The sequence below is a fragment of the Hyperoodon ampullatus genome, assembly GCF_949752795.1.
Source record: "Hyperoodon ampullatus genome assembly, chromosome: 3".
NCBI classification, from domain to species: domain Eukaryota; kingdom Metazoa; phylum Chordata; class Mammalia; order Artiodactyla; family Ziphiidae; genus Hyperoodon; species Hyperoodon ampullatus.
The window spans coordinates 150,962,083-150,985,449 of record NC_136916.1 but is presented as its reverse complement, the minus strand read 5'-3'; the positions used below and the strand labels follow the sequence as shown (position 1 = coordinate 150,985,449).

At 50.3% G+C, this 23,367-nt stretch overlaps 2 protein-coding genes across 5 annotated transcripts in view; one reads left to right on the top strand and one right to left on the bottom strand.

The window, feature by feature from the left end:
- Window positions 1-11,520, top strand: part of NUMB (NUMB endocytic adaptor protein) — a gene marked incomplete at its 5' end in the record, with an annotated part of 68,091 nt that extends 56,571 nt beyond the window's left edge. For 2 of the 4 annotated variants that reach the window (XM_079701126.1, XM_079701127.1), the window contains 5 exons: window positions 1,178-1,382; window positions 3,151-3,444; window positions 5,726-5,875; window positions 8,106-8,252; window positions 9,410-11,520. In XM_079701126.1, coding sequence (XP_079557252.1) covers window positions 1,178-1,382; window positions 3,151-3,444; window positions 5,726-5,875; window positions 8,106-8,252; window positions 9,410-10,125 — 1,512 coding nt within the window. In that variant the 3' untranslated portion in view covers window positions 10,126-11,520. The remainder of the gene's footprint in view (window positions 1-1,177; window positions 1,383-3,150; window positions 3,445-5,725; window positions 5,876-8,105; window positions 8,253-9,409) is intronic. The other 2 variants (XM_079701128.1, XM_079701129.1) reach the window with 1 other exon arrangement.
- Window positions 11,521-13,571: 2,051 nt separating this feature from the next.
- Window positions 13,572-23,367, bottom strand: part of PAPLN (papilin, proteoglycan like sulfated glycoprotein) — a 32,793-nt gene continuing 22,997 nt past the window's right edge. Inside the window, exons 19-27 of the mRNA XM_079699185.1 lie at window positions 22,162-22,611; window positions 21,253-21,390; window positions 20,993-21,117; window positions 20,577-20,730; window positions 19,824-19,961; window positions 19,011-19,138; window positions 18,796-18,904; window positions 16,329-16,495; window positions 13,572-13,949 (exon numbers count right to left, since the gene is read on the bottom strand). Of these exons, the coding sequence (XP_079555311.1) occupies window positions 13,807-13,949; window positions 16,329-16,495; window positions 18,796-18,904; window positions 19,011-19,138; window positions 19,824-19,961; window positions 20,577-20,730; window positions 20,993-21,117; window positions 21,253-21,390; window positions 22,162-22,611 (1,552 nt within the window). The 3' untranslated portion in view covers window positions 13,572-13,806. The remainder of the gene's footprint in view (window positions 13,950-16,328; window positions 16,496-18,795; window positions 18,905-19,010; window positions 19,139-19,823; window positions 19,962-20,576; window positions 20,731-20,992; window positions 21,118-21,252; window positions 21,391-22,161; window positions 22,612-23,367) is intronic.

Below are 23,367 nucleotides of genomic sequence, written 5' to 3'. Positions count from 1 at the left end.
AGATTCTCTTCTCGCTGTTAAAGACGCCAACAGTTATTATATCATCCCTCACTTTTTTATTCCACAATTAGGGATATAGTTTAAGATACAGATAACCTGGGTAAAAAGTAACCCACCAAATTTATTAAATTTACTCTAGGTAATCCAGTGTATCTTTAAAACAATATTTAGTTTACATAAGCCTTCCTCTCCTCCCACACACAAAAAATTCAGGTTTATCTGTTTAATTCCTTTATAAGTAGAAAATGTAGGTGAAAACATGCTTTTACTTTTGCCTGTGTGTGGTTGGGAGGTAGAGTTGGGGTTTGAGAGAGCTAGAAGGAGATAGGGAAGTTATGGGAGAGAGCCTACAAGCACTGAGGGCCCAGATGGGGCGGGGGAGGAGCATTCAGAAAGACTGAGAAAGCTAAGCTTTCCTTTGCCTGATTGCTTCTCATCGCTGCAGTTGTATTTTTTCTTTTTTTCTTTTTTTTGCAGTATGTGGGCCTCTCACTGTTGTGGCCTCTCCTGTTGCGGAGCACAGGCTCCGGACGCGCAGGCTCATCAACCCTGGCTCACGGGCCCAGCCGCTCTGCGGCATGTGGGATCTTCCCGGACTGGGGCACGAACCCCTGCATCGGCAGGCGGACTCTCAACCACTGCGCCACCAGGGAAGCCCTGCAGTTGTATTTATTTATCTGAAGTTTTAAGTTTGTGCCTTTTGTTCCTAGACATGTTGATAGTATATTTAAGCTCTGAAACTTGCCCTGCCTTTCCAGTGGTTTCTTAGAAATGCTTGGTAAATATTCCTACTATTCCCCTAAATGGCAAATAGAGGTTTGTGTGTCAAGACTTAGGGCTTGGAACCTTGAGCCGTGTCTTCTAAGCTGGTGACCAGAGTTAACGTGAGTGACAGAGGGACCTGACTAATAAGGAAGTGTTGGTGGCTGCTCAGAAAGCACCCCTTACCGATGGTTGCTTTACCCAATGCCTACTACAGTAAAGGATCATAAGCATTACCTAAGGTAATAATTCATTTAGATTAATTTGGCATATTAATATACTAAAATCTAATTTTAAACTGGAGTTCCTAACATTTTGCCTGTGTGGAAACAGACTTATTTTGTGGTCCAAGCTAATTTGTAATTTTTGACACCATAACTCTAAAAAAGTTTTTTAAACCTTCTGTTACATACAGGGTGAAAGGCTGAGCCACGCAGTGGGCTGTGCTTTTGCAGCCTGTTTAGAACGTAAGCAGAAGCGGGAGAAGGAATGTGGAGTGACTGCTACTTTCGATGCCAGTCGGACCACTTTCACAAGAGAAGGATCATTCCGTGTCACGACAGCCACTGAGCAAGCAGAAAGAGAGGAGATTATGAAACAAATCCAAGATGCTAAGAAAGGTACAATCTGTTCTACTACAATGTGTGCTTATTTAAACAGTTTTTCCCAACAGGTTAATATTTGGAAGCTATCAGGGGCAAGCTTTTTCACAGTCAAAGAGAACTCTTAGCAATATATGAAGACCTTAAGAACAAAGCTAAAAATCTAAACAGAGTCCTTTCCTTTAGAGTGGCTTGTTCAGTGGCTTCAAAGTGTTTACTCTTCCCATTATGTTAAACTACCGGGGAAGCTGAGAGTGCAGTTGAAGAAGCTGCAAAGACATTCAAAAGCAAAATTGGGAAAACCTGCATCCTCGAACAGATTTTTAAATTCTGATGCATCTGATCTCTGTGAAGCAAATGCTATCAAGGACCTACATTTAAAGGAAGAAGTACCAGTCCCAGGTTTAGGCTGCAGAGGACCCACTGATGGTGATGCTGGGTGTAAATGCAGGCAGAAATTTCTCAGTGATACTCTTCTTATTAGATTATTACTGTTGTTTTAGTGCTTTTGTGAAAAAAAGTCCACAGATTTTGAGATGCTGGCCCCTCTTTTCTCCATAGCCCCATTAATTTTAGTGTATGGTTTTTCAGAATGTGTTTTTTTTTTTCAGGTACCCATAGCAGCATAGCAGAAATGCCTTTACAGGCATTCAAGTCACTCAGGAGGCTGTTATCTAAAGTTCAGTCAAGTGTATTTTAGAACTGAGTGATAGGGCTTAGGGAAAATGCTTTGCATTCTTGTGTATAACTAGGGCTGAAACCAACAAGGGATATTTTGGAATTAAACAGTTCGGTTTAAATATATATTAATATAATTTTGCTGATTTTTTACTATATTCTTTCAATTCCAAACCAGCCATTTTAGGTAACTTCATTAATCTAATACTGACCCAAACAGCTCTAATTTTTAAGCCAAAAAAAGGATACATATTTTTATTTGAAATTAAATTATTGATTGTGATTTTTTTTTTCATTTCTTATAAACATTTGTGCCAGGATACCAAAGAATAAAAAAACACCATGCTATTTTAATTAGAAAATGTAGTATGTATACCTGTTATTTAGTATGCTTCAGTGATTTTCAGACTGGATGCACATTCTTTAATACCACCAAAGAATACTTTTTGATACACACAGCAGCTGCCAAAATGGTTGAGTCCTAGCATCTACAGAGGATTGTGAGGGGAGGGGAGTAGAGATTTACCACAATCAGAATGGGACACAGTGGGTACTCACATGGAAACAGTCTTGTATTTATGTTTACTCCAATTTAAAATTTTACTTCTGTATGCTTTTATTCAAATGAGCCACAAATGCCTAATGTCCATGTCTGCTTTATGACATTCTTTAACATCTAATCAAACTTATGCTTATTTAGACCTTTCTCACTCTGCCACTCCTAAATCCTCTCCCCCAAACAAAAAAGCAAACAAATATTGAAAACTGTGAACCATCATTCTTTAAAGGACCTTTTGCTAGGAGTTCATAGGTAGTTTTGTTTTGTTTTGTTTTGTTTAATCTTGTTCAAAGTCTTAATCACTGCATGGGAATAAAAGATCTAATATTTGTGTCTTAGTAGATATGCCATGTGACATGTAGTAGATTACTAAACGTTTTATTTGTCTGAAAAATAGGAGATCTGAGCCCCGCTTCTAACCTGTCTTTTAAGAGACATGGTTAAGGAGATGGGTAAAAAGGCCTAGAAGAGTTTTTGAGTTCCTCAGCGATATAAGCTCAAATTATTTGAAGACATTGCTAAGGTCCTCTTTCTCTTGACTTTCTTGAGCTGAAACAGATAAGACAGTTGTTGGTTCATCAGTGGCCCCTGGCAACACTGCCCCATCCCCATCCTCTCCCACCTCTCCCACTTCGGATGCTACTGCCTCGCTGGAGATGAACAATCCTCACGCCATCCCACGCCGGCACGCACCAATTGAACAACTTGCTCGCCAAGGCTCTTTCCGAGGATTTCCTGCTCTTAGCCAGAAGATGTCACCCTTTAAACGCCAGCTATCCCTGCGCATCAACGAGTTGCCTTCCACTATGCAGAGGAAGACTGATTTCCCCATAAAAAATGCAGGTAATGCAGCATCCACCTAACTCACTGGGTGCTCTGGCACTGAAGCGTTACCATCACTTCCAGTGGAGTCATTGGTCCCATCAAACTAGCCACCCCTCTTTCTGAGGCTGGTTGGTGGTTACATATCTTGTATCATTTCCCATTGGAAGAAAATGGAGATTCATGGAGAGTAAGGGACGTGAGTCGTTCATTTCTCTTCAACAAATAGGTAACAGAGACATGATGGGAATTCCCAGCCTGAGCTACAAGGTTTGTGATTTGTCCTGATGAAAGCGTACCTGCTTCCAAACATCAAGGGTCTCAAGTTTCCATTCTTATTCTGCCATTTGGGACCCAGCAGGGAATTAATTTAAAAGGCTTTGGAAACACATCCAGTTAAACAGCATTACTGTCAGATGTACCAGAAGAAATGGATAAGCTCTCAATGTCCTTGTGGCTGGTTGGCTCCATAGGGAGGAAACTCTAAACGGGTCTCCTGTATAAATCTAAGATCCGTTGTTCATCAGAGACAGTGGGATTGCTCACACATATTCATTACCTTTCAGAACTGCCACACAGGCCTTTGTGTGGCCTGTGTACAGCTGAGCCAGCCCTGGTAGCTCTATCCTCATCATAAGATCCGGAGCTAAAGTGTCAGATCTGGTCAGTGCTTTTATTGGGCCCTATTTTACTTCACTCTGAGACATGTTGAGCTAGTGCTATAACAGAATCCGAGGAAGCTCTGTCTCAATAGGGCACTCCCACTGCTGGTGGTACAAAAGTACAGAGAGTTAAGTTCTTTGATGGATAAAACTCAGCCTAAAGAACTAGATGATTACTGAGGGTCTTTTCACCTCTCATCTCCTGTAAAAACTGAAACTCCAGATGCTTCAAGTACCTCATTTTCAGTCTTCCTCTGGAGCAGATGGGAAACAAAAACGATTATTCTCTTTCCACAGTTGAGCAAACAGAGGTTCAGCACATATAATTAGCTTCCTCCGTGACACAGAAGTATCCCAGCATCAATTTTTTTGTTTTGTTTTGTTGTTTGTTTGTTTTTGGCTGTGTTGGGTCTTCGTTGCTGCATGCACGCTTTCTCTAGTTGCGGCGAGTGGGGGCTACTCTTTGTTGAAGTGCACAGGCCTCTCATTTTGGTGGCTTCTCTTGTGGCAGAGCACGGGCTCTAGGGGCATGGGCTTCAGTAGTTGTGGTAAACGGGTTCAGTAGTTGTGGCTCAGGGACTCTAGAGCACAGGTTCAGTAGTTGTGGCGCACGGGCTTAGTTGCTCCATGGCATGTGGGATCTTCCCGGACCAGAGCTCGAATCCGTGTCCCCTGCGTTGGCAGGCGGATTCTTAACCACTGCGCCACCAGGGAAGCCCCCCAGAGTCAATATTAAGAGCAGAGCCTCTCGAGTCCTGGACCTCAGTTCACTTTTTCATGTTATCACAGCTCAGGTACTTGGTACTTCGGAAAAATGAGAGTGATCACATTGTCGTAGTTTATTACAGAGAAAAGGACTGAGCACCCACTGGTGCCCCTGACTTTAACCCATTTTTTGACAAGAGTCACTGGAGGGTTGCAGAACTTAACTCAGACCACAGCCTTGGGACCTGGTCGGAAGACAAAACAGGTTGATCTTACTGACTGAACATCTTGGCACAAAAAGAGAACAGCAAGTTCTCAACAGTGTCACACAGGAGAGGAAATAAGGAAATCTGGGGATTTGCAAGGGAGGAAGATAGACCTTAGTACAGGAATTGTTATCATTTTATACCTTCTCATGTGAAAAGCCAGTGAATAGTGGTCAGGAAATTTTTTGAAGCTGCTTTTTTTTTTAATTTTTTTAAGATGTTGGGGGTAGGAGTTTATTAATTAATTAATTTATTTTTGCTGTGTTGGGTCTTCATTTCTGTGCGAGGGCTTTCTCTAGTTGTGGCAAGCGGGGGCCACTCTTCATCACAGTGCGCGGGCCTCTCACTCTCGCGGCCTCTCCTGTTGCAGAGCACAGGCTCCAGACGCGCAGGCTCAGCAGTTGTGGCTCACGGGCCTAGTTGCTCCGTGGCATGTGGGATCCTCCCAGACCAGGGCTCGAACCCGTGTCCCCTGCATTAGCAGGCAGATTCTCAACCACTGCGCCACCAGGGAAGCCCCCGAAGCTGCTTTTATATCCCCACCTGACAGTTGCGTCTTTTCCTTCCACAAATAAGAGAGTCAGTGTAAAATGCCACCTTGTGTGATACTGTTCTGTTTCAGGATCGTTCCGTTTTTCTGTCTGGAGCCATCTTCTGTTTGTCTTGCAGTGCCAGAGGTAGAAGGGGAAGCGGAGAGTATCAGCTCCCTGTGCTCACAGATCACCAACGCCTTCAGTACACCCTCCGAGGATCCCTTTTCATCCGCCCCAATGACCAAACCAGTGACAGTGGTGGCACCACAGTCTCCTGCCTTTCAAGGTTAGTGCCCACTTAGCCTGCTCACGTGTTCTCTTTGAAACTAGTACTTTTATGACACTGCTCACTAACTGTAAGTTGGCATTCTGAGCTTCCCAAGACCTGGACATACCCACTAATTTCCCTGTTTGAGATTATCTCAGAATCGTTAAATTTCCCTATTTGACAGCGTCTTTGTGCTTTGTTCCCCTTCCTGTTTCCTGAGATGTCTGCATTTGTCATTTTGCACGTACCTACCCATCTTTCATCCCATTCTGTCAGGAGCATCTATAGTCCCAACCCACTGCTTTATTTGCTACTTAACTGTTAAGAGTCAGAGTATCCAGCCGGTTCTGCAGAAACAGCAGTCATCAGAGTTGGTTCTAGCCTTATGCTTTCTTTAGCACAGTGGTTCTCAACCTGGGGTGATTTTGACCCCTCAGGGAAAATTTGGTATCCATCATCTGGAGACGTTTTTTGGGTTTCACAGTGTGGTAGTGGGTGCTTACTGTTGGCATCCTGGTAGAGGCCAGGGATGGCCGTAAACATCCTTCAGTGTACACAATAGCCACCCTCACAACAAAGAACAATCTGGCCCAAAATATCAGTGGTGCCAAGACTGGACTCATCTAGTCTCTACCCTGTCACAAGAGGCCCATAAAGGAAAAGGTACTTCAGTTCATTTCATTTTCCATAACAAGTATCGTAAAATTAGCCTTTGTGGCATTGAAGAATTAGTAAAAGTTGTTATTTTCAGAGATACTGAATTAATAGTTGGTATTGACTCAAAGGTCAGCAAAGAGTCTGTATAACATAAATTACAGACTTTTAGAATTTGAGCTCCTATAATTGATCTTTCTTCATTTCTTTTGGGAGAGAGCTCAGAAAAAGTTTTTCTGTGGAGACGTTTTTTGCCTGCTCTTATTGAAAAGCTACAGCATGCTTTGCCTCTAGGAGGGAGTCTCTTTTTAAAAAAAAAAAACAAACCTTAATAGTCATGTGCACCAAGTGGCTTTTCATTTCATCTAACAAATATTTATACTACCAATAATAATAGGCACAATTTATTGGGCACTTAGCACAGTGTCTGCCGCATACATCATGGTAAGGACTCATGCATTTTTTCATCTCATTTAATCCTCACAACAACCCTTTGAGGTGGGCATCACAGATAAGGAAAATGAGGCTCAGAGAGGTTAAGTAAATTGCCCAAGTCACACAGCCAGGATTTAAACCCAGGTCTTTCTGAATATACTTCCTGTTACATTCTACTCACTCTGTGTCTATTTACAGGGCAGTGGGTGTACAAAACTGAATAGAATATAGTCCTTTCCCTGCCTTTAAGGGACTCTCAGTGTGTGGATAAGCTAGTCTTTTAGGCAAGCCCTGGGTAAATCATACCAATGCCATAAGCATAGTCGCTGAGTCCTAAAGAGGGACTGATTGGTGTAGGGCAGGAGAAGGTGCCTGCTTGTCTGTTCCATATGAAATATAGAGAGCTAGGCTAAGGAATAGAAAGTGATGGAATAGATGTCTGGAGTAAAGGAGCAAGGGTTAGGAGATTTTAATAAAGGGAGACAGGAAAGAACAGTAGGTGCCTTGAGATATTACAAACATTACTGAGGGGAAAAAAACCTTTAAAAAAGATGAAATTAATTCTGTAGCAAATTAAAAAATTATTAAGCATATGAAAACATATACCAAGTTTGATTTTTCTCATCTGTAATATGGGGGTTTTGAGAGAATTAATTGAGATGATGCACACTAAAGTACTGTTAGCATAGTGCCTAGCACATAATAAGGAATTATTGTATTTAATCGTTGTTATTGTTGGCATAATTTGATCTTTTGGAATAGTGGTAGGAGAAGAAAATACTTTATCTATATCATTATGCCAAAGGCTAAGCTGTATCTTAGAATAGTTACTTTTTCCTGCTTGTAATACAAAGCAGCTCTGTTCAACTTAATTTGAAATTGTTTTTCTAGTCTTCATTTCCTCTCTCTCCATACACATATTTTCCTAAGAGAGTCATACATCTTTATCAGTACACCCATTTTAATTACATCCTCTAATTCCCTCTTTGCCAAAAGGTTTGTGTATCCATTGCAAATGGCATGGTTATCCCAACACCAACTTTTCTGTCTTATCTGTTCCACCAGTATTGCACATTGGCCTGACTGACCCAGCTCCAAGGGGCCACCTGTACACCCTGCATGAATTTAACTACATTGGTGTTGTCTGCTCCCATTGTAGCTAATGGCACTGACTCAGCCTTCCATGTGCTTGCTGCTAAGCCAGCCCATACTGCTCTAGCACCCGTAGCAATGCCTGTGCGTGAAACCAACCCTTGGGCCTATGCCCCTGATGCTGCTAACAAGGGAATTGCAGCCACACATTCGGGTAAGGTGACCACAGACGGTGGTGAGGATTCTGGGATCAGATAAGTGACCCTTGTTCAAAAATCAGCCATTTAGCTGAGTGGGAACCAGGGAGGAGTCCTTTTAGGAAAAGTATGATCCCTCTTGGAAATAAACTGCTACTAAGAAGGGATGGTGTCACAGACATAGAGAACAAACATATGGATACCAAGGGGGCAAGGGGCTGAATGGGGAGGTTGGGATTGACACATATATACACTATGTATAAAACCGGTGACTAATGAGAACCTACCGTATAGCACAGGGAACTCTACTCAGTGCTCCGTGGTGACCTAAATGGGAAGGAAGTCCAAACAAGAGGGGATATATGTATACGTGTGGCTGATTCACTTTGCTGTACAGCAGAAAATGACACAGCACTGTAAAGCAACAATACTCCAGTTAAAAAAAGAAAAAAGAAAGGATGGTGTCAGGGAGGAACTAAAGAGGTTAGGTTGATAGTTCTTAGGACTATAGAACCACCCATAGAGCTTCATAACATCCAGATTCCTGGGCCCTACCTCAAGAGAGCCTATCCCTGGACGTGGACCCGTGGCCATGCCCGTACAAAGAGACGACTCTGCCTCGTACAGTGGCAGGCCTACAAAGAAGGCTGCAAAAAGCACCTTACATTTGCTTTTCTATGCTTTCTAGTTTTTCTATAATGAACATTTATTAACAAAAAAAAATTTTAATAACGTTGAAGGCAGTTCACCAGGAAGACAACATAGGTCTGGAAGCCAGGAAGGGGCCACAAAGTACGGCACCAAGTCGCTTATTATTTTCTTTTCATTCCGTTAGAGCAGAAGGTAAATTACCTCGGGCCCTTTAGAGTATGTGCAGGCCACAGCAATGGTGGGGATGGGTTCTGATACCAGCCAGCAGCCTTGGTTCGATGCAGTTGAGCCATATCTAGCAGCTCCTCAGTGTGGCTGAGATAGCCACATGGTCTCATGGGTTCTCCCTGTTCTACCACAAAACCTGGTAATAGAGACTTTCCTCCCACCTACCCAAACCACAGAATATCCCACTGGGGGGCTTGTTCCACGTTAGGCTCATTCAAATAGCCAAGATTATCCGGTGAAGAAAGAAGCCCCTAATAATTCTGATTCTCTCCTCTCTTCCTCTCGTTGGTTCCAGGGACCGAGTGGGGTCAATCTTCTGGTGCTGTCTCTCCAGGTCTCTTCCAGGCTGGTCACAGACGCACTCCCTCTGAGGCCGACCGCTGGTTGGAAGAGGTGTCCAAGTGCGTCCGGGCTCAGCAGCCCCAGGCCTCAGCTGCCCCTCTGCAGCCAGTTCTCCAACCTCCTCCACCCAGTGCCATCTCCCAGCCTGCGCCACCTTTCCAAGGAAATGCATTCCTCACCTCTCAGCCTGTGCCAGTGGGTGTGGTCCCGCCCCTGCAGCCAGCCTTTGTCCCTGCCCAGTCCTACCCTGTGGCTAACGGGATGACCTATCCAGCCCCTAACGTGCCTGTGGTGGGCATCACTCCCTCCCAGATGGTTGCCAACGTGTTTGGCACCGCAGGCCACCCTCAGGCTGCCCAACCCCATCAGTCTCCCAGCCTGGTGAAGCAGCAGACATTCCCTCAGTACGAGACAAGCAGTGCCACTGCCAGTCCCTTCTTTAAGCCTCCTGCTCAGCACCTCAACGGTTCTGCAGCTTTCAATGGTGTAGACGATGGCAGGTTGGCCTCAGGAGACAAGCACACAGAGGTTTCTGCAGGCACCTGCCCAGTGGATCCTTTCGAAGCCCAGTGGGCCGCATTAGAAAGCAAGTCCAAGCAGCGTACTAACCCCTCCCCCACCAACCCTTTCTCCAGTGACTTACAGAAGACTTTTGAAATTGAACTTTAATCTGTCCTTATGGTTTACGTATTTTGTCTGTACTTAGGCAAGGGCGGAGGGTGGAGGTCAAAGGAGCAAAGGGGACTTTGTGTTCTCAACACCAGTACGCTTTTCACTAATCCCAAAGGTCCCCAGGAGCATGTCCAGGCATAGAGTGCTGAAGGGGTGATTGAAAAAAGTGGAGAAAACCATTCCTAGAGAAGAGCTGCCTTGCAGTTAGACTAAAGAAGTTAAGGAAATGTTACCCTCTGCCCCCCTCTTCCTCCCTCAGCCCCTCACAAATCTCTGGCAACAGAGAGGCAGAAGTATCTGAACAGGAACCTGTATTCAAAGCACATTTACTGGAATATAAAACACAACGGGAAGCAAAACGATCTCCCTTTGTTTTTCAGGCCATTCACCTGCCTCCTGTCTCAGTACTGGCCTGTCTTAAAGATCAAAAACAGGGTGGCCTGTGCTTGGGCTGGGGACAAGAGGCAGGCTGTGCTGCCAGAACTCCCAGGAGGGCACATCAGGAGCCGCCCGGCAGAGCTATATTTTAGGGGTAAAGTTGAGCTTCCATTTTGAGTAAGAATAAATATTATAAATGTATATCAAAAAGCCAGAATCTTTATTTTTATGCATTTAGAATATTTTAAATAGTTCTCACTATTAAAAAGTTGTATGAGTTGTAAGTAATCTTGCCAAAGGTAAAGGGTTAGCTGTAAGAAATTGTACATAAGATTGATTTATCATTATGCCTATTGAAGTAAAAAGAGGAAGAGTTGGAAGTTGCAGACGGGATCCTTAGCTTACTTGGTATCATTTACTGTAAGTAGCACATTGCAACAACAATCATGCTTATGACCAATATAGTCAACTAGGTTGTAGTTTTAAATAAACAGTGAGCAGTATTGTCCTGGTTTTAAACCTATAAAGAAATTCTAATGTCATTATTTTAATGGAATCAATCTAAATAGAGAATATGTATTTTCTTCTATATATTGCTGCAGTTTCCTTATGTTAATCCTTTACTTTGTTTTAACACTAAGGTGACAATGACATAATCATATCCATAGACAGGAACACAGGTTACTGTGTTGGTTTGTCGTGTAGGTCTTGGTGGGTTTTGCTTTGTCCTTTAAGTAAGTTTTGTTCCCACGAGTTTTGTGGGGATGGAGGTTCTAGTTTTATTAGCACTGCGGGTGCGTGTGCATGTCGGGGGGTGTGTGTCCATCCCTCTCCCTCCAGGTGAGCAGAACATCCCATTTGCCAGTTGCAGCCACTTGACCTCTGGTAACAACATGAGATCCCATCTCATTTTTACTTTTGAACGTTGGCCTTACAATCAAATGTAAGTTATATATATTTGTACTGATGAGAATTTATAATCTGCTTTAACAGAAATAAATGTTCGTGGTAGAAGCTTTTGGCCATGAAGGGCTATTCTTTCCCCTTTTCTTTATTAGCAAGTGAGTTTTGGTTCTTTTTGGTCTTGTCCTCTCTCCATTCTACTGCCGCCACCGATTTCTAGGTTGATGGCTAGAAAATCTTTCACTGGGACTAGTATATTCTTAAAATTCATATTTGTATCCACACTTTAGGCTTTGGTTGTTCCTAAGCGCATCTCTGATGTCAGATTCTTCTTGCTCAAAGTGCAGACTTCAACCTGGCAGCTGCTTAGAGATGCAGAACCTCAGCCGACCCCAGACCTAATAATCAGAATCTGCATTTTAACAAGATTCACATTCTGAGAAGTTGGGCTGGAGCAGTGGTTTCCAACTTTGAATACATATTAGAATCATCTGGGAGATTTTAAAATCCCTCATGCCTGGCCCATACTCCAGACCAATTAAATCAAAATCTCTGGGGAGTAGAACCCCAGGTGCAGTTTTTTTAAAAAGCTCCCAGTATGGAAGAAGGTTGAGAACCACTGGTCTAGACTGAGTTTCACTCTCACCTCTAACCTTACCCCACTACTCTGTGACTAGTTCCAAGAAGAGCTAGCTAACCTCAAACTTACCTTCTGAAGTGTGTCACAAATTTGCCAAATACTAATTTAAAGAACAGGGGAGTCCAAGAAAGTAGCCCTTATTTTCCAATTTCTACAGCAAAACCAGCCATGGTTAGGGAAAGGGATGCACCTCTATATTTTTTTTTTAATGAAAAGAAAAAAAGACCTGTGCCACCACATTTCTTTTGTTGAATGAGAGGTAGACCAAGAAGAAGTATCACTCACCCATGATGCAGCTGTTTGTCTTTTCCAGCCAGTGTGTTGATAATAAAAAAAAAGTCACCTTTCCCTGTAATGCCTGTCTTTCTTGTGTCCCAGAATAACCTCTGTTACTAGGCCCAGCCAGTCCTCTGGAGGATGTGTAGAAGGTTAAAGTGGAAAGAAACTCAGAAACTCACGGAAACCAGGCCTCTTGATTTAGCAGCAAGGAATTAAGAGGCTCCAAGAGAGGAAGAATGACCTCTTCCAACTCAAACCATTTCTGAAACCACTTCCCTGCATTACATCGCCCTCCCCTCCATTGGTTCCCCCCCCCCAATCCTGCTGGTGCTGTTTTTTATAATAGTCTGTTTTTGTTTTATTTACTTATTTATTTTTGGCTGAGTTGGATCTTTGTTGCTGCAACGCAGGCTTTCTCTAGTTGCAGCGAGCGGGGGCTACTCTGTTGCGGTGCGCGGGCTTCTCATTGCAGTGGCTTCTCTTGTCGCGGAGCACGGGCTCTAGGCACACGGGCTTCAGTAGTTGTGGCACACGGGCTTAGTTGCTCTGCAGCATGTGGGATCTTCCTGGACCAGGGCTCAGACCCGCGTCCCCTGCATTGGCAGGCGGATCCTTAACCACTGCACCACCAGGGAAGCCCAAGTCTGTTTTTTATCTGGCAGCAAGTATTTTGCATCAGAGATTCCGGCTTGAGGAGGAGAGGCTCCTTGTTGGTCACTGCACCGAACAGGCCCGCCTGCTCCCTGCAGGTGTGAGACGATCCTCACGGCTTGGCTTTGCATGTCCGCCTCGGGAGGAGGGCTCCAGCCTCTTGATGAAAGGAAGGAGCTTTTCTAGTTCTTTCATACTCAGATAATGATGCAGTGGCTGCTCTTTCACCCCAAATCCCATTTATATTCCACTTCGTCGACAGTTTTCACAAACATCATGCTGTTAATGACCCTACGCACAGATGGGATTTGAAGCTGGCTGCTATGCTACCTAGAAGGGCGCGAGGGACCAGAGCAATGAACCACTGTTTGGACCCCAGATGAGACCTAGTTTGAGCAAAGTATGCTTCCCTGACACAACAGGAGTTAGTGTTCCCGTAGAAGATAGGTATTAACTTTGAGATCATTACACACCTCCCCACACAGCTTTAAATGAAGTGAGAACCCTGGTAGCTTTCTTTAAAACACAGTGAATTGATCCTGTATAAAAAATTTTAGAGGCAAGTTGTAAAGTGAAGGGTGTCCTTATCCAAATAGATGCTTTTTCTTGACAACTCAGCAGGCGCGTGTGGTACGTCAGAGAAGCCAACACTGCTGGGACTCCAGAGGGAGGCTGCCGCTGGTGCCCAACAGCTGGAGCAGCTTTGAAGAGGCCAGTGTCTCCGGAGAACTCCCTTTGCCAGCCACACGGGGGAGACCGAGAGCCTGTCTTCCCTTCTCCCAGCCCTCTGAGTTGTATCCTTGCTGCCAGATGGGCTGAGCGGGAGGCTAGACACGGGAACAGCTGGCACAGCAGAAGCTGGAGTAGTACTCGTTGCCGCAGAGCCGGGCCTGCAGGATCAACTCACAGTTGGCCAGCTCCGGCTGGTCGATGCACTCCCTGCCGGGGTCCCTCGGCGCGGTGGCCAGTGCTGCGAGACAACAGGGGGGAGAGGGTGGTAAGAAAGCTCTGTGTAGGCTGAGAACTCTCCCCTACCGTTTCGTTTCATTTCATTTCATTTCCCTGAAAGGAAAGTGCTGTCACTCTGTAACCCTGTGACACCTGTATGTACAGCTGTGGGAGGGCTCTCAGTCTCCATGGTCACTGGCCTCACGTCAGCATGCAGTGGTCCTCCCCTTCTTTTGCAGCTTTGGCCCAGTGCACAGCCCATCAGAGACTCCCAAATATTGACTGCCTGGACGATTAAACATCTCTGGAAGTTAACCCCCTGCCCTGACCATTGAGACCTCAAGAGCTGGACGACACTGTTGCAGCCTCTGGATGGGGCAGAAAAGAGAGCAGGGTCAGCCCTAAGCACAACTGAGTCGGCAAAGGCTGTGTTCTCTCTTTCACTGCTGGTTTCCTCCCACCTCAAAAGTTTTGTGCCTTCAGTGGCCCCGGCTTAGTCACTTAGTTCCCCATCTTTCCAATTTTTCCACTTCCCCCAGAGACAGCAAAGAGTATTAGGCAAGGTGATAGGAGGACAGGCTGTGAACTGTGGCACTGATACTACATCGAGCACAAAGCGCTGGTTGCCTCCCCCTCTGAATTTACTGGAAGCTTCAGTATCTTATAAATCCCTGTGAGAGTTTCATCCTGCTGCTTCATCTTAGCACTGAAGTGGCCTTTTCTTTCTGGAAGGGGCTCTTATGACTCAGCTTGGCTTAGGCCTGAGCAGCACCTCCCTGAAGTCACCTCATGGGGCTGGGGATGGCCTACTGCATGCCCTCTCCCCTGCTTCCTCCCAAAATACAACTGAAAGACCGTCCCTAACAAGTGGACGGCTGTATAAAGGCTTGGTTTATCGATAATACAAGAGTACAAACTACTTACATAAAGAGCAAGCCATCTATGCCTATTCTTAAAAATCATAACTTTGGTATCAACATTATCTCAGCCATTGCAGCCCTTGGACCCATCACGGCCAGAGGTTAGGAGGTGCTGGGCTTGCTGGTGAAGCACGCTGGTTGCCTGGGCGCCATCATGGCTCTGCCACTTCTAGCTGGGGGTCTCTGGGCAAATTAATATTACTTAAGCTCTCTGTGTCTCAGTTTTCTTATCTAAAGTGGAGATAATAATAGCCCCTGGGGCACATAGTAACCATGGCTAGAATGTGAGCACGTAACTGTTTGGCCCCATAGCATTCCCACTCACTTAGAAAAGTGTGAGTGACCCCCCCACCATGTTTTAACCCTACAGTATTTTCTGTTTCTCACCCTAAACTTTTAGGCAAAAAGCTTGAGAGGTCTTCACAGTAGAAGTATGTCCCTTACACCAGAGTGTGACTAGCACAAGGTCCCCCACCCTGATTCGAACACTGCAGTTCCAACATGCCACCAAACCACGAATAGGGCACAGTGAGACAGCCTCAAGCAGTGAAATGCTACAAAAAGCTTAAATGGGTGACAGCAGATAACATGCAGCCTAATCATGGAAGGAACACTGTTAAAGGAGGGAGGGAGATAGCGTCTCATCAAGAAAGGTCCCCCACCTGCCGCCCACACACAAAAAAGTAAGATTAGCAACGCTCATCTAACGGGGCGGGAGAAAGGTAGCTGGACTGAGGCCATAGTGTCCTATCCAGGAAGGCAGTCACGTCACACCACATGAGGAGCCCCACCAAACTTCAGCATCAACCACATTTCTGATTACAATTTAGCTTCCCAGATAGACATGTCTATAGCTAATCACAAACATGCCCATCTGGATCCTCCTAACAGCTCTCCTTCTCACATAAATCTGCCTTCTGGCCTGTCTCAAGTCTCGTAAGTTTGGTAAATACACAGACGTCTAAGGATCTATTTGCTGGGCAGGACAGAGGTGAAAAGTGGCCCCTGCAGGACGGTGCTTTGGCCAAGGCAACGCCTTCCCGCAGGCACATACTCTGTCACTGAGCCTCTGAGCACCTGGTGATGCTGAGCACCGCGCTGGGCCCTGGGACGTGCGTCCCAGTCGCTGTATGAAGGAGCTCACAGACTGGAAGCCCACTGTCAGTCCCGCTCACTAAGCAACATTTCTACCAGACTTCAACCTCTAGCCTGGCCAATTCCAGCCTCAGCACCACAGACAGGAGGCAGCCAGGCCTGACCATCCAGGCTGACCAGCACGGAAAGGCCCTGGCAGTTCTCTCCCAGGGCTGTTTCAAGCCCCATGACAACTGGCCTGCTCCAAGTCACACTACCAGGAACTGGCAAGGTGAGGCAGGATTTGGAGTTGAGTCCCTTGGACTGCAGAGCCTGCCCCCTCCGCATTCTGCAGCAGGCAGCCAGCTCTCAAGGACAAGCAGATGCCTGGGGTAGGCCTTCCTTACCCCGCGGGACCACCTTCACCTCGGTGCTGCGGCTGACCGCCTGGCTTCCACGGTAGGCGCTGCATGTGTAGGAGCCCTCGTCCCTGGCCCGCAGGTTGTGGATCAGCAGTGTGCCATCCGGGGACTGGTGGACACGGTGGCCATCGGCCCGCACCGGCAGCCCGTTCCTGGAGGGGAGAGGACGCTGGGAGAGCTGTCCAGGCCCTCATCTTCAGGCCCTGGGAAGCTGTGCCAGCCCTCCCGAGGCCAGGGGGAGGAGGTGACCCAAGGCCACTCCAGAGCCAACGACTCCCTCTTCGCGGCCCCTCACCTTAAGGAAGGGATGGGTCTGGTACCAAGATGATAGACCAGCAACGCCGAAGCAAAATACCTCGGAAGTGAGGTGGACTCACACCAGCTGATCTAAGTGTAGATCTGCCCCTTATCCCCAGGAGTGTCTCTCTCTCCCTCTTCGTCCACAGAGGGACGAAGCAGCGGGATGAAGGACATGAGCATCCCTGCCTCCAAGGAGGTGGGGCGGGGTGCAGGTGGTAGGGGAGCCTTTCCTAAGGAGGACAGCTGACCTGAGGGTGAGGAGGAGCGGCTGGCTGACGGAGGACACGGGGACTCGGGGGTTTGAAGGAAAGCCACGGCTGGAGCAAGGAGAGTGGGCGTAGGAGGAGGTGCGCACGGCTCCGGTCAGGAGTCTGGACCGGATCCTGGGGGTAAGCGAGGGGTGTGAGCTGAGCAGGACTGACAACGCCACGTGTGCTTGGAAAGCATCACCAACCTCAGCGTGGGGCAGGGACAAGCCCAAGGGCAGAGGCCAGGTGAGTGGCTGCCGCAGGTGTGCACACAGGTTGACGAGACAGTAAAGCAAAGGGACCTGGGTGAGGGTCAGAGGTGGGAGGTGGGGGAGAAGAAAAGATCAAGGGTAGCAGGTTCCTAGCTTGGTTACTGGGCAGTGGTGGTGCCCCTCCACTGCGGGGAGGTCCAGGGCAGGATGAGGAGTGAATGGTGAGGTTATTTTCCCCCATTTTGCATTTCGGGTGCTGTGAGACACCAGGAGGCATCAGATTTGAGGTCTCGACCCAGGTAGTGTCTCAGCACTGATGGTCCTGGAAACTTCATGTCTACAGGGCTACTCAAGGTGAAGTGAGAGAGAGAAAAGCCGAGGACCGAGGACCAAGGACAGACCTCAAGGTACACCAGCCTCTCAGAGAGAGGGATGTGATGAGCGGGCCAGGAAAAGAGAAGCAGCAGCTGGAGAAGCAGGAAGGAGACTGCAGGTCATGTGGGACTGAGTCTGTTCAAGGACTGAGGAACAGGGAGGTACTGGTGACCTCGGTCAGGGCAGTGTCCCTGGCATGGGGGTGCGGGGATGGAGGAGAGGCCCCGGGGCAAGGGCTGAGCTGGCAGCAGGGAGGTGAGCAGACCGAGACAATGTAAACAGCCATGCATGAAGGGGACGCGATATAGGACCCCACTGCAGGGAAACACTGGGTCAGAGGAGGGTGTGTTTATGTTTGTTTGTTTTGAAGAGGGGTGTCCTGAGCATGTTTGCTGCTGGGAAGATCCAGGCCTGATAGGATAATCACAGCCACAGCTGATCAGGGCAGGGCCGGCTGAGAGCACCAGCTGAGAAGCCTGCAGAGGCTCCCACCACCTTCCCTGGCATCAAGGCCACAGAGAAGCAGCCGACCTCCGTGACCCTCACCGCTCCTGCCAGTGTGCGGGCCCATTCCCATCCTGGCATCATCGCTCCAATACTCACAGTTGAGGCTTGACCAAGAACATCCTTCCCTTCATCCATTCTCCCAGACAGGAGACAACCTCACCCCACTGTGCACAGACGCACTTAGGGCAAACCTCTGGAGCCTGGGGGACACTGGGCCATCTCCTGCCTGGGAGTTTCTGGGGGGCTCAGATTACCCCAGGATCCCCAGAGCCTAGCCCAATCCTGACATATTGCAAGGAGGAAGTGGGCAAAAAACCGCTGAATGAATAAAAGACCAACAGATTTGGGGCAAAAGACCACTGAAGTCCTCAAAGCTGTGTGCAGCCCAGGGTTTCTCAACGCCAGTGGAGATTCTGTCACCCAGGAAACATTTGGCAACATCTGGAGGCTTTTTATTGCCATGACTTGGGAGGGAGCACCGCCGGCATCCGGCAGGTAGACGGCCTGGATGCTGCGAGACGTCCTCCAGCGCACCCCAACGGACGAACACGTCAGCCCAAAATCTCAACAGTGCCGAGGTTGAGAAACCCGGGGTAGCCCGACCAACAGAAAAGAGCAGTCCCAGGGGGCTTCCGTGTGTCGGAAGCCCCCCCTTCCCTGACACCAGGCCGGGAGGCAGGAGTGGAAGAATAAGCAGTGGGGGCGGTGGTGACTGCAGCGTCCTGCAGGAAGGTGCACCCCCTCTGTCTGGGCTGTACCCCCTCAGGTACGAGGGCCCGAGGGCCAGGCCGGCCTGGAGCAGAGCCTTACCTGGACCATCTGATGTTCACGCTTTCGCCCGCCACCGCACACAGCAGCCTGGCCGTGTCACCTTCTGGCACCATCACCGTAGAGGGCAGCCCTGTGATTGTCAGCTCCCCTGGGCCCAAGGAGGGGGCACTGTCAGCCACCACGCCCATCCTGCCCCACCTGACCTCAGAGGCCACCGGCCACACTCACCCTCCCGCCCGGGACTGCCGCCTTACCCAGAACTCTGAGCTGGACTGAGCGCTGGTCTCGGTCCTGCCCGTTGACTGCAACACAGGTATAGAAGCCTCCATCTTCCACAGCCACGCGGCTGATGACCAGGGAGCCATCGGACTGCAGCTGGTGTCTGGGGGCCAAGCACAATCAGGCGTCCCCACCCCAAGGCGCCTGGCAGGAGGGGCAGGATCTTCCCTCCCCCGGTGAGAGGCTGAGCAGCCCCCGCTGTCAGTGGGATCCGACCAAGGGCCAGTCGGCCTCAGGCCCTGAGGCCCTCCAGCTGCTGGCACTCTCCTTAAAGATGCCTGACTTTAGAGCCTGAATAAACAAGTCAAGTTTTCTGATACAAAATAATTCTGGTTTGGGTTTCTAGTTTTTGCTACACTTGTTTACTAGGCTCAGTCCTGGTTCTCCCACTTAGGAGCTGTGTGGTGCTCAGCTTGTGCGTGTCAAATGGGGATAAAATAGCACCCACCTATTTGGTCTCCTCTGCAAGTCATACGGAGGAGAGAAGCCTCACCTCCGAACGGGCTCAATAAACGTGAGCCCTTGTGATTACAGCCAGAAGTGTGTCCGCCTCCGTTTCCTCGCTCAGCTGTCACCTCTGTTAGCAGGCCCTTCCTTCTGTCTGCTAACCACACTCCGGAAAGGCCCAGAGACCCAAATGCGGTCTGCCCGAGGAGCCCGACGCCACAGCTCCAACCCTCAAGGGGCCTGGGGTCCTGCTCAGGACCAGGGGGCACCTGCAGCTCCCTCTCCCAGTGGGAGTGCAGCTGGAGGCCGGCCAGGAGGGAGGGGAAAGGAGCTGAACGAACCTGGGAGAAGAGAGGGGCTGCCCATCTCTCTGCCACTCGACGCTTGCGGGTGGGAAGCCCTCGGCACGACAGGTCAGCCGGATCTGCTGGCCTGGATGGGCGTCCACCACCCCAGGCTGGTGCCGGTCCAGATGCAGCCTGCAGAGCAAGCACCCCACGGCCGTGAGGGGGTCCTTGCCGCTGCCTCTCCCCCACTCCCACCCACGCCAGGGGACGGGACCTCTGCACAGCCTCGTGGGCCCCTTCCCCCTCTCCAGCCAGATTCCGCTTCCCAACATCACCCCTTTGTTCCGGTTGAGACATCTGGGACCAGGTCTAAAAGACACCTGTGGCTTATCTCACCTCCCCACCCAGAACCTCCGACTGTCCCCCCGCCCGCCCTGCGCGTCTGCCTCCCGGTCCTTGACTTGGGCACCCCCAGCTCTCTGCGTCCCCTCCGTGAACTGCCCTTCTCAGGCCCTCTAGCTGCCGGTGTCCTCCCCTCCCTCAGCTCCTGAGGCCTGGGCCAGGCCCCGGCTCCATGCCCCACGGCTCGGGGTGGTGGGCGGGGTCCCCTTCCTCCTCCAGAAGCTGAGCTCTGGGAGCCATGCTTCCCCAGCCCTCCCCTCACAGAGCCCTGAGCAGGGGCCAGCAAGCCTGCTCACAGCACACGCTGGCCTGGGACCACCCACCCTCCCCCCTCTCTCCGAGACCTCCCCTAACCCCGGCCTCAGTGGGGCAGACCACGAGCGGGACAGCACTGCACACTGTTACCTGCTCGTGGGCCGTGGGTGCGAGGAGGAGACGGCCCCCCGGCCCCCAGAACCGCCCCCTAGGCTGGGGTCCCGAGGACTGTGGCCCAGGGCTGGGTCCCTGGCCTGAGGGAAGTGCCTTGGTTCAGCCTCAGGAAGCACGGCCACATCACCCCCTGTCATGAGGCCAGGAGAAGCAAGGGGTGAGCTGTGAGGAGAAGGGGGTGGAAGGAAGGCTGGGCCATGGGGCCGGCGGGGGACCGATGGAGAAATGAGGGCCACGAGCCCAGCTGGAGCATGTGGTCCCTGCCACCAGGAGGCCCTGGCCCAAGGAAACACTAGTCCTCCAGTGTGGAGGCCCCCCGGCCCAGGCCCTCCCGGCCGGTACCCCACCCCGGGGCCCGTGAGAACCCACTGCGGAGGGGTGGGGACAGAGACCTGTGATGCGAAGCTGGATCTTCTGAGAGTCACGGTCTGGCCTGGTGCTGCCACAGCTGTAGGTGCCAGTATCCTCTGCCCGCAGGGGGCTGATGACCAGGGAGCCATCGGGCTGCAGCTGGTGCCTGAATGAAGAGAGGGTGCTTGATCTCTGGGCTCCTGAGGCAACAATGAGCCTGGCTCCTATAAGAGGCGCCGTCGCCCCACACTCACCCACCCGTCCCATGAGATCAGAGGGACTGTGCAGGCTGCACACACACCTGGCAGAGGAGATGGGCCGCCCGTCTTTCTGCCACCTGGCGTGGGGGTCCAGGGAGCTGTCATCTGGGCAGAAGAGCCGCACCAGCTGCCCCAGGGCCACCTGTACCAGGGAGAGCTCCGAGCCTGCCAGGGTGATCCTGGAAAGGTGGGAGGGAGGGTCTGCATGAGTGCCGGGACCAGGGACTTCACCACACAGAAAGCTTGGTGCCCATCCCGTCCTGGGCACCTGTGGGGCCAGAGGGTCCCAGGGGAAGCCAAGCTCCAGAAGCCCGAGGACTCAGGAATCTGCCCTACCCTGCCCCCCACAATATCCCCAGGCATTGCTACCTCAACCTGTTCCTGCAAGAGCACAGAATAGGCACAGAGCCCAGGGATGGAGAGGCTGGGAGAAAAGCAACACCAGGTTCACGTGGGGGGCTAAACACATTCCCGATCCCTTTGGAATTCAAAGTTTTATTTATTTTGTTTTTAATCTTCCCAAATCTCATTAATATGACGGTCACAAGACTAACAACAAATGAGACCCACATTAAACCTGAGATCACATCACCATTTTACAGGTCAAGAAACTGAGGCTTCAAGAATTTGGATGACTTGCCAAAGGTCATGAGCTCATAACCTAGGCCTCAACTAGACAGGCCCTGGGCTATACTGGCAAGATCTGCTGGAGAGTCCAGGCACCACCATCCACCGACTGCCTGACCCTGAGCAAGTCTCATGTCTCCAAAGCCTGAGCTTCCCCATCTGTAGAATGATGGTAGCAAGACCCTCCAGTCTGGGCTGTTTGGAAGATTCCAGGTTAGGGATGGAGGGGGGCCCAGCTGACCTCAGGGTTTTAGCTCCAAAAGGCTCAGCCCTTGGGCCCGGATCGCTAATCCCCCATCCCACCTGGGGAAGATGGGCCTCACCTGTAGGAGGAGCTGTGGGAAGGTGGCGCTGGTGGTTCTGCGTCTCCGCCCAGTCCAGCGGCACTGGGCCCAAGCTCCTGGCCCTGGGGCCCTTCTCCAAAGGCCTGTCTGTGGTCCACGGCCCCCGGCCCAGGCTCTTGATCTCGCCACCAGAGGCCACCGGAAGGCAAGGGCTTTCTCTGGACAACAGGCCCCGTCCCGTGCCGGCTGGCTTCCTGCTGGTCCCCAGGACCGCTGCCGCCACTGTCTCTATGGGTGCTTTGGCCAGAGGCCCCGGGGTCGTGTCGGCGGGGCCCATTTTGGAGTCCCTGGCAGCTGCTCACACACTCCTCCTCTGAGGCAAAGTTATTGGCGTTGCCATGGCAGCCACCATACCAGAAGCGGTTACACCGGCCCACGGAGGCGATGAAGTACCAGCGGGCGGCCCAGTCCATGCAGGAGCCATGGGCGCTGGGCAGTAGGCACCGCACGGGGTACACTGAGGGGACAGGGAGTACGCAGGTCACCGGGACCCAGTAACGAAGCTGCAAACGCTGCCCAGGACGTAGGAGTGAGGCCCTTCCCAGGGTATGGAGCACATCTACACTGGGCCCCTGACCAGCCCTGGGGACAGTCTGTTCACTGCCCAGACCTGCCCTGGGCTGGGAACCCAGCAGCCTCCAGAATCATCCCCGTCCACCTCCACCCCCAGAACTAGAGCCGTCCAAAGGTCAGGGCCGTGAGCTCCCTGGACAGGCTCCCTCGTGCTCTTCCCCACCTGACCCAGGCCCCAAGGGCGCACACAGAGCAACCCCAGGGCCAAACCTTGCTGTGCTTAGCTCACAATGAGGACCCAGCCCTGAGCCCCCAAAGGCCTGTGAAGATGCCCAGTGAGGGGCCCACCCTTGTTCCCAGGGCCCTTCAACAGCTCTGAACCTTCTCCAGCCCCCAGCCTGCCCATAATAATCGCCCTCCTCCCAGGCACAGCCTGCTCCCTCTCCGCATTCAGATGTGACCACGCTGGCCCCTGCTTAAAGCCCACCCAGGTGCCCAGCACCCTGCAGACTCACCCACCAGCCCACCTGGCTTCCAACGTCGCTGTGATGGTCCCTGGCGCTCCACCCATGCACCCGCCTCACAGCCCTCCCTCCAGGACTCATCCCAGGCAGGGTGGGGACACCCCGTCCATCCCAGCCCTGACCACCCTGTCTCTGGAGGGGGCTGAGC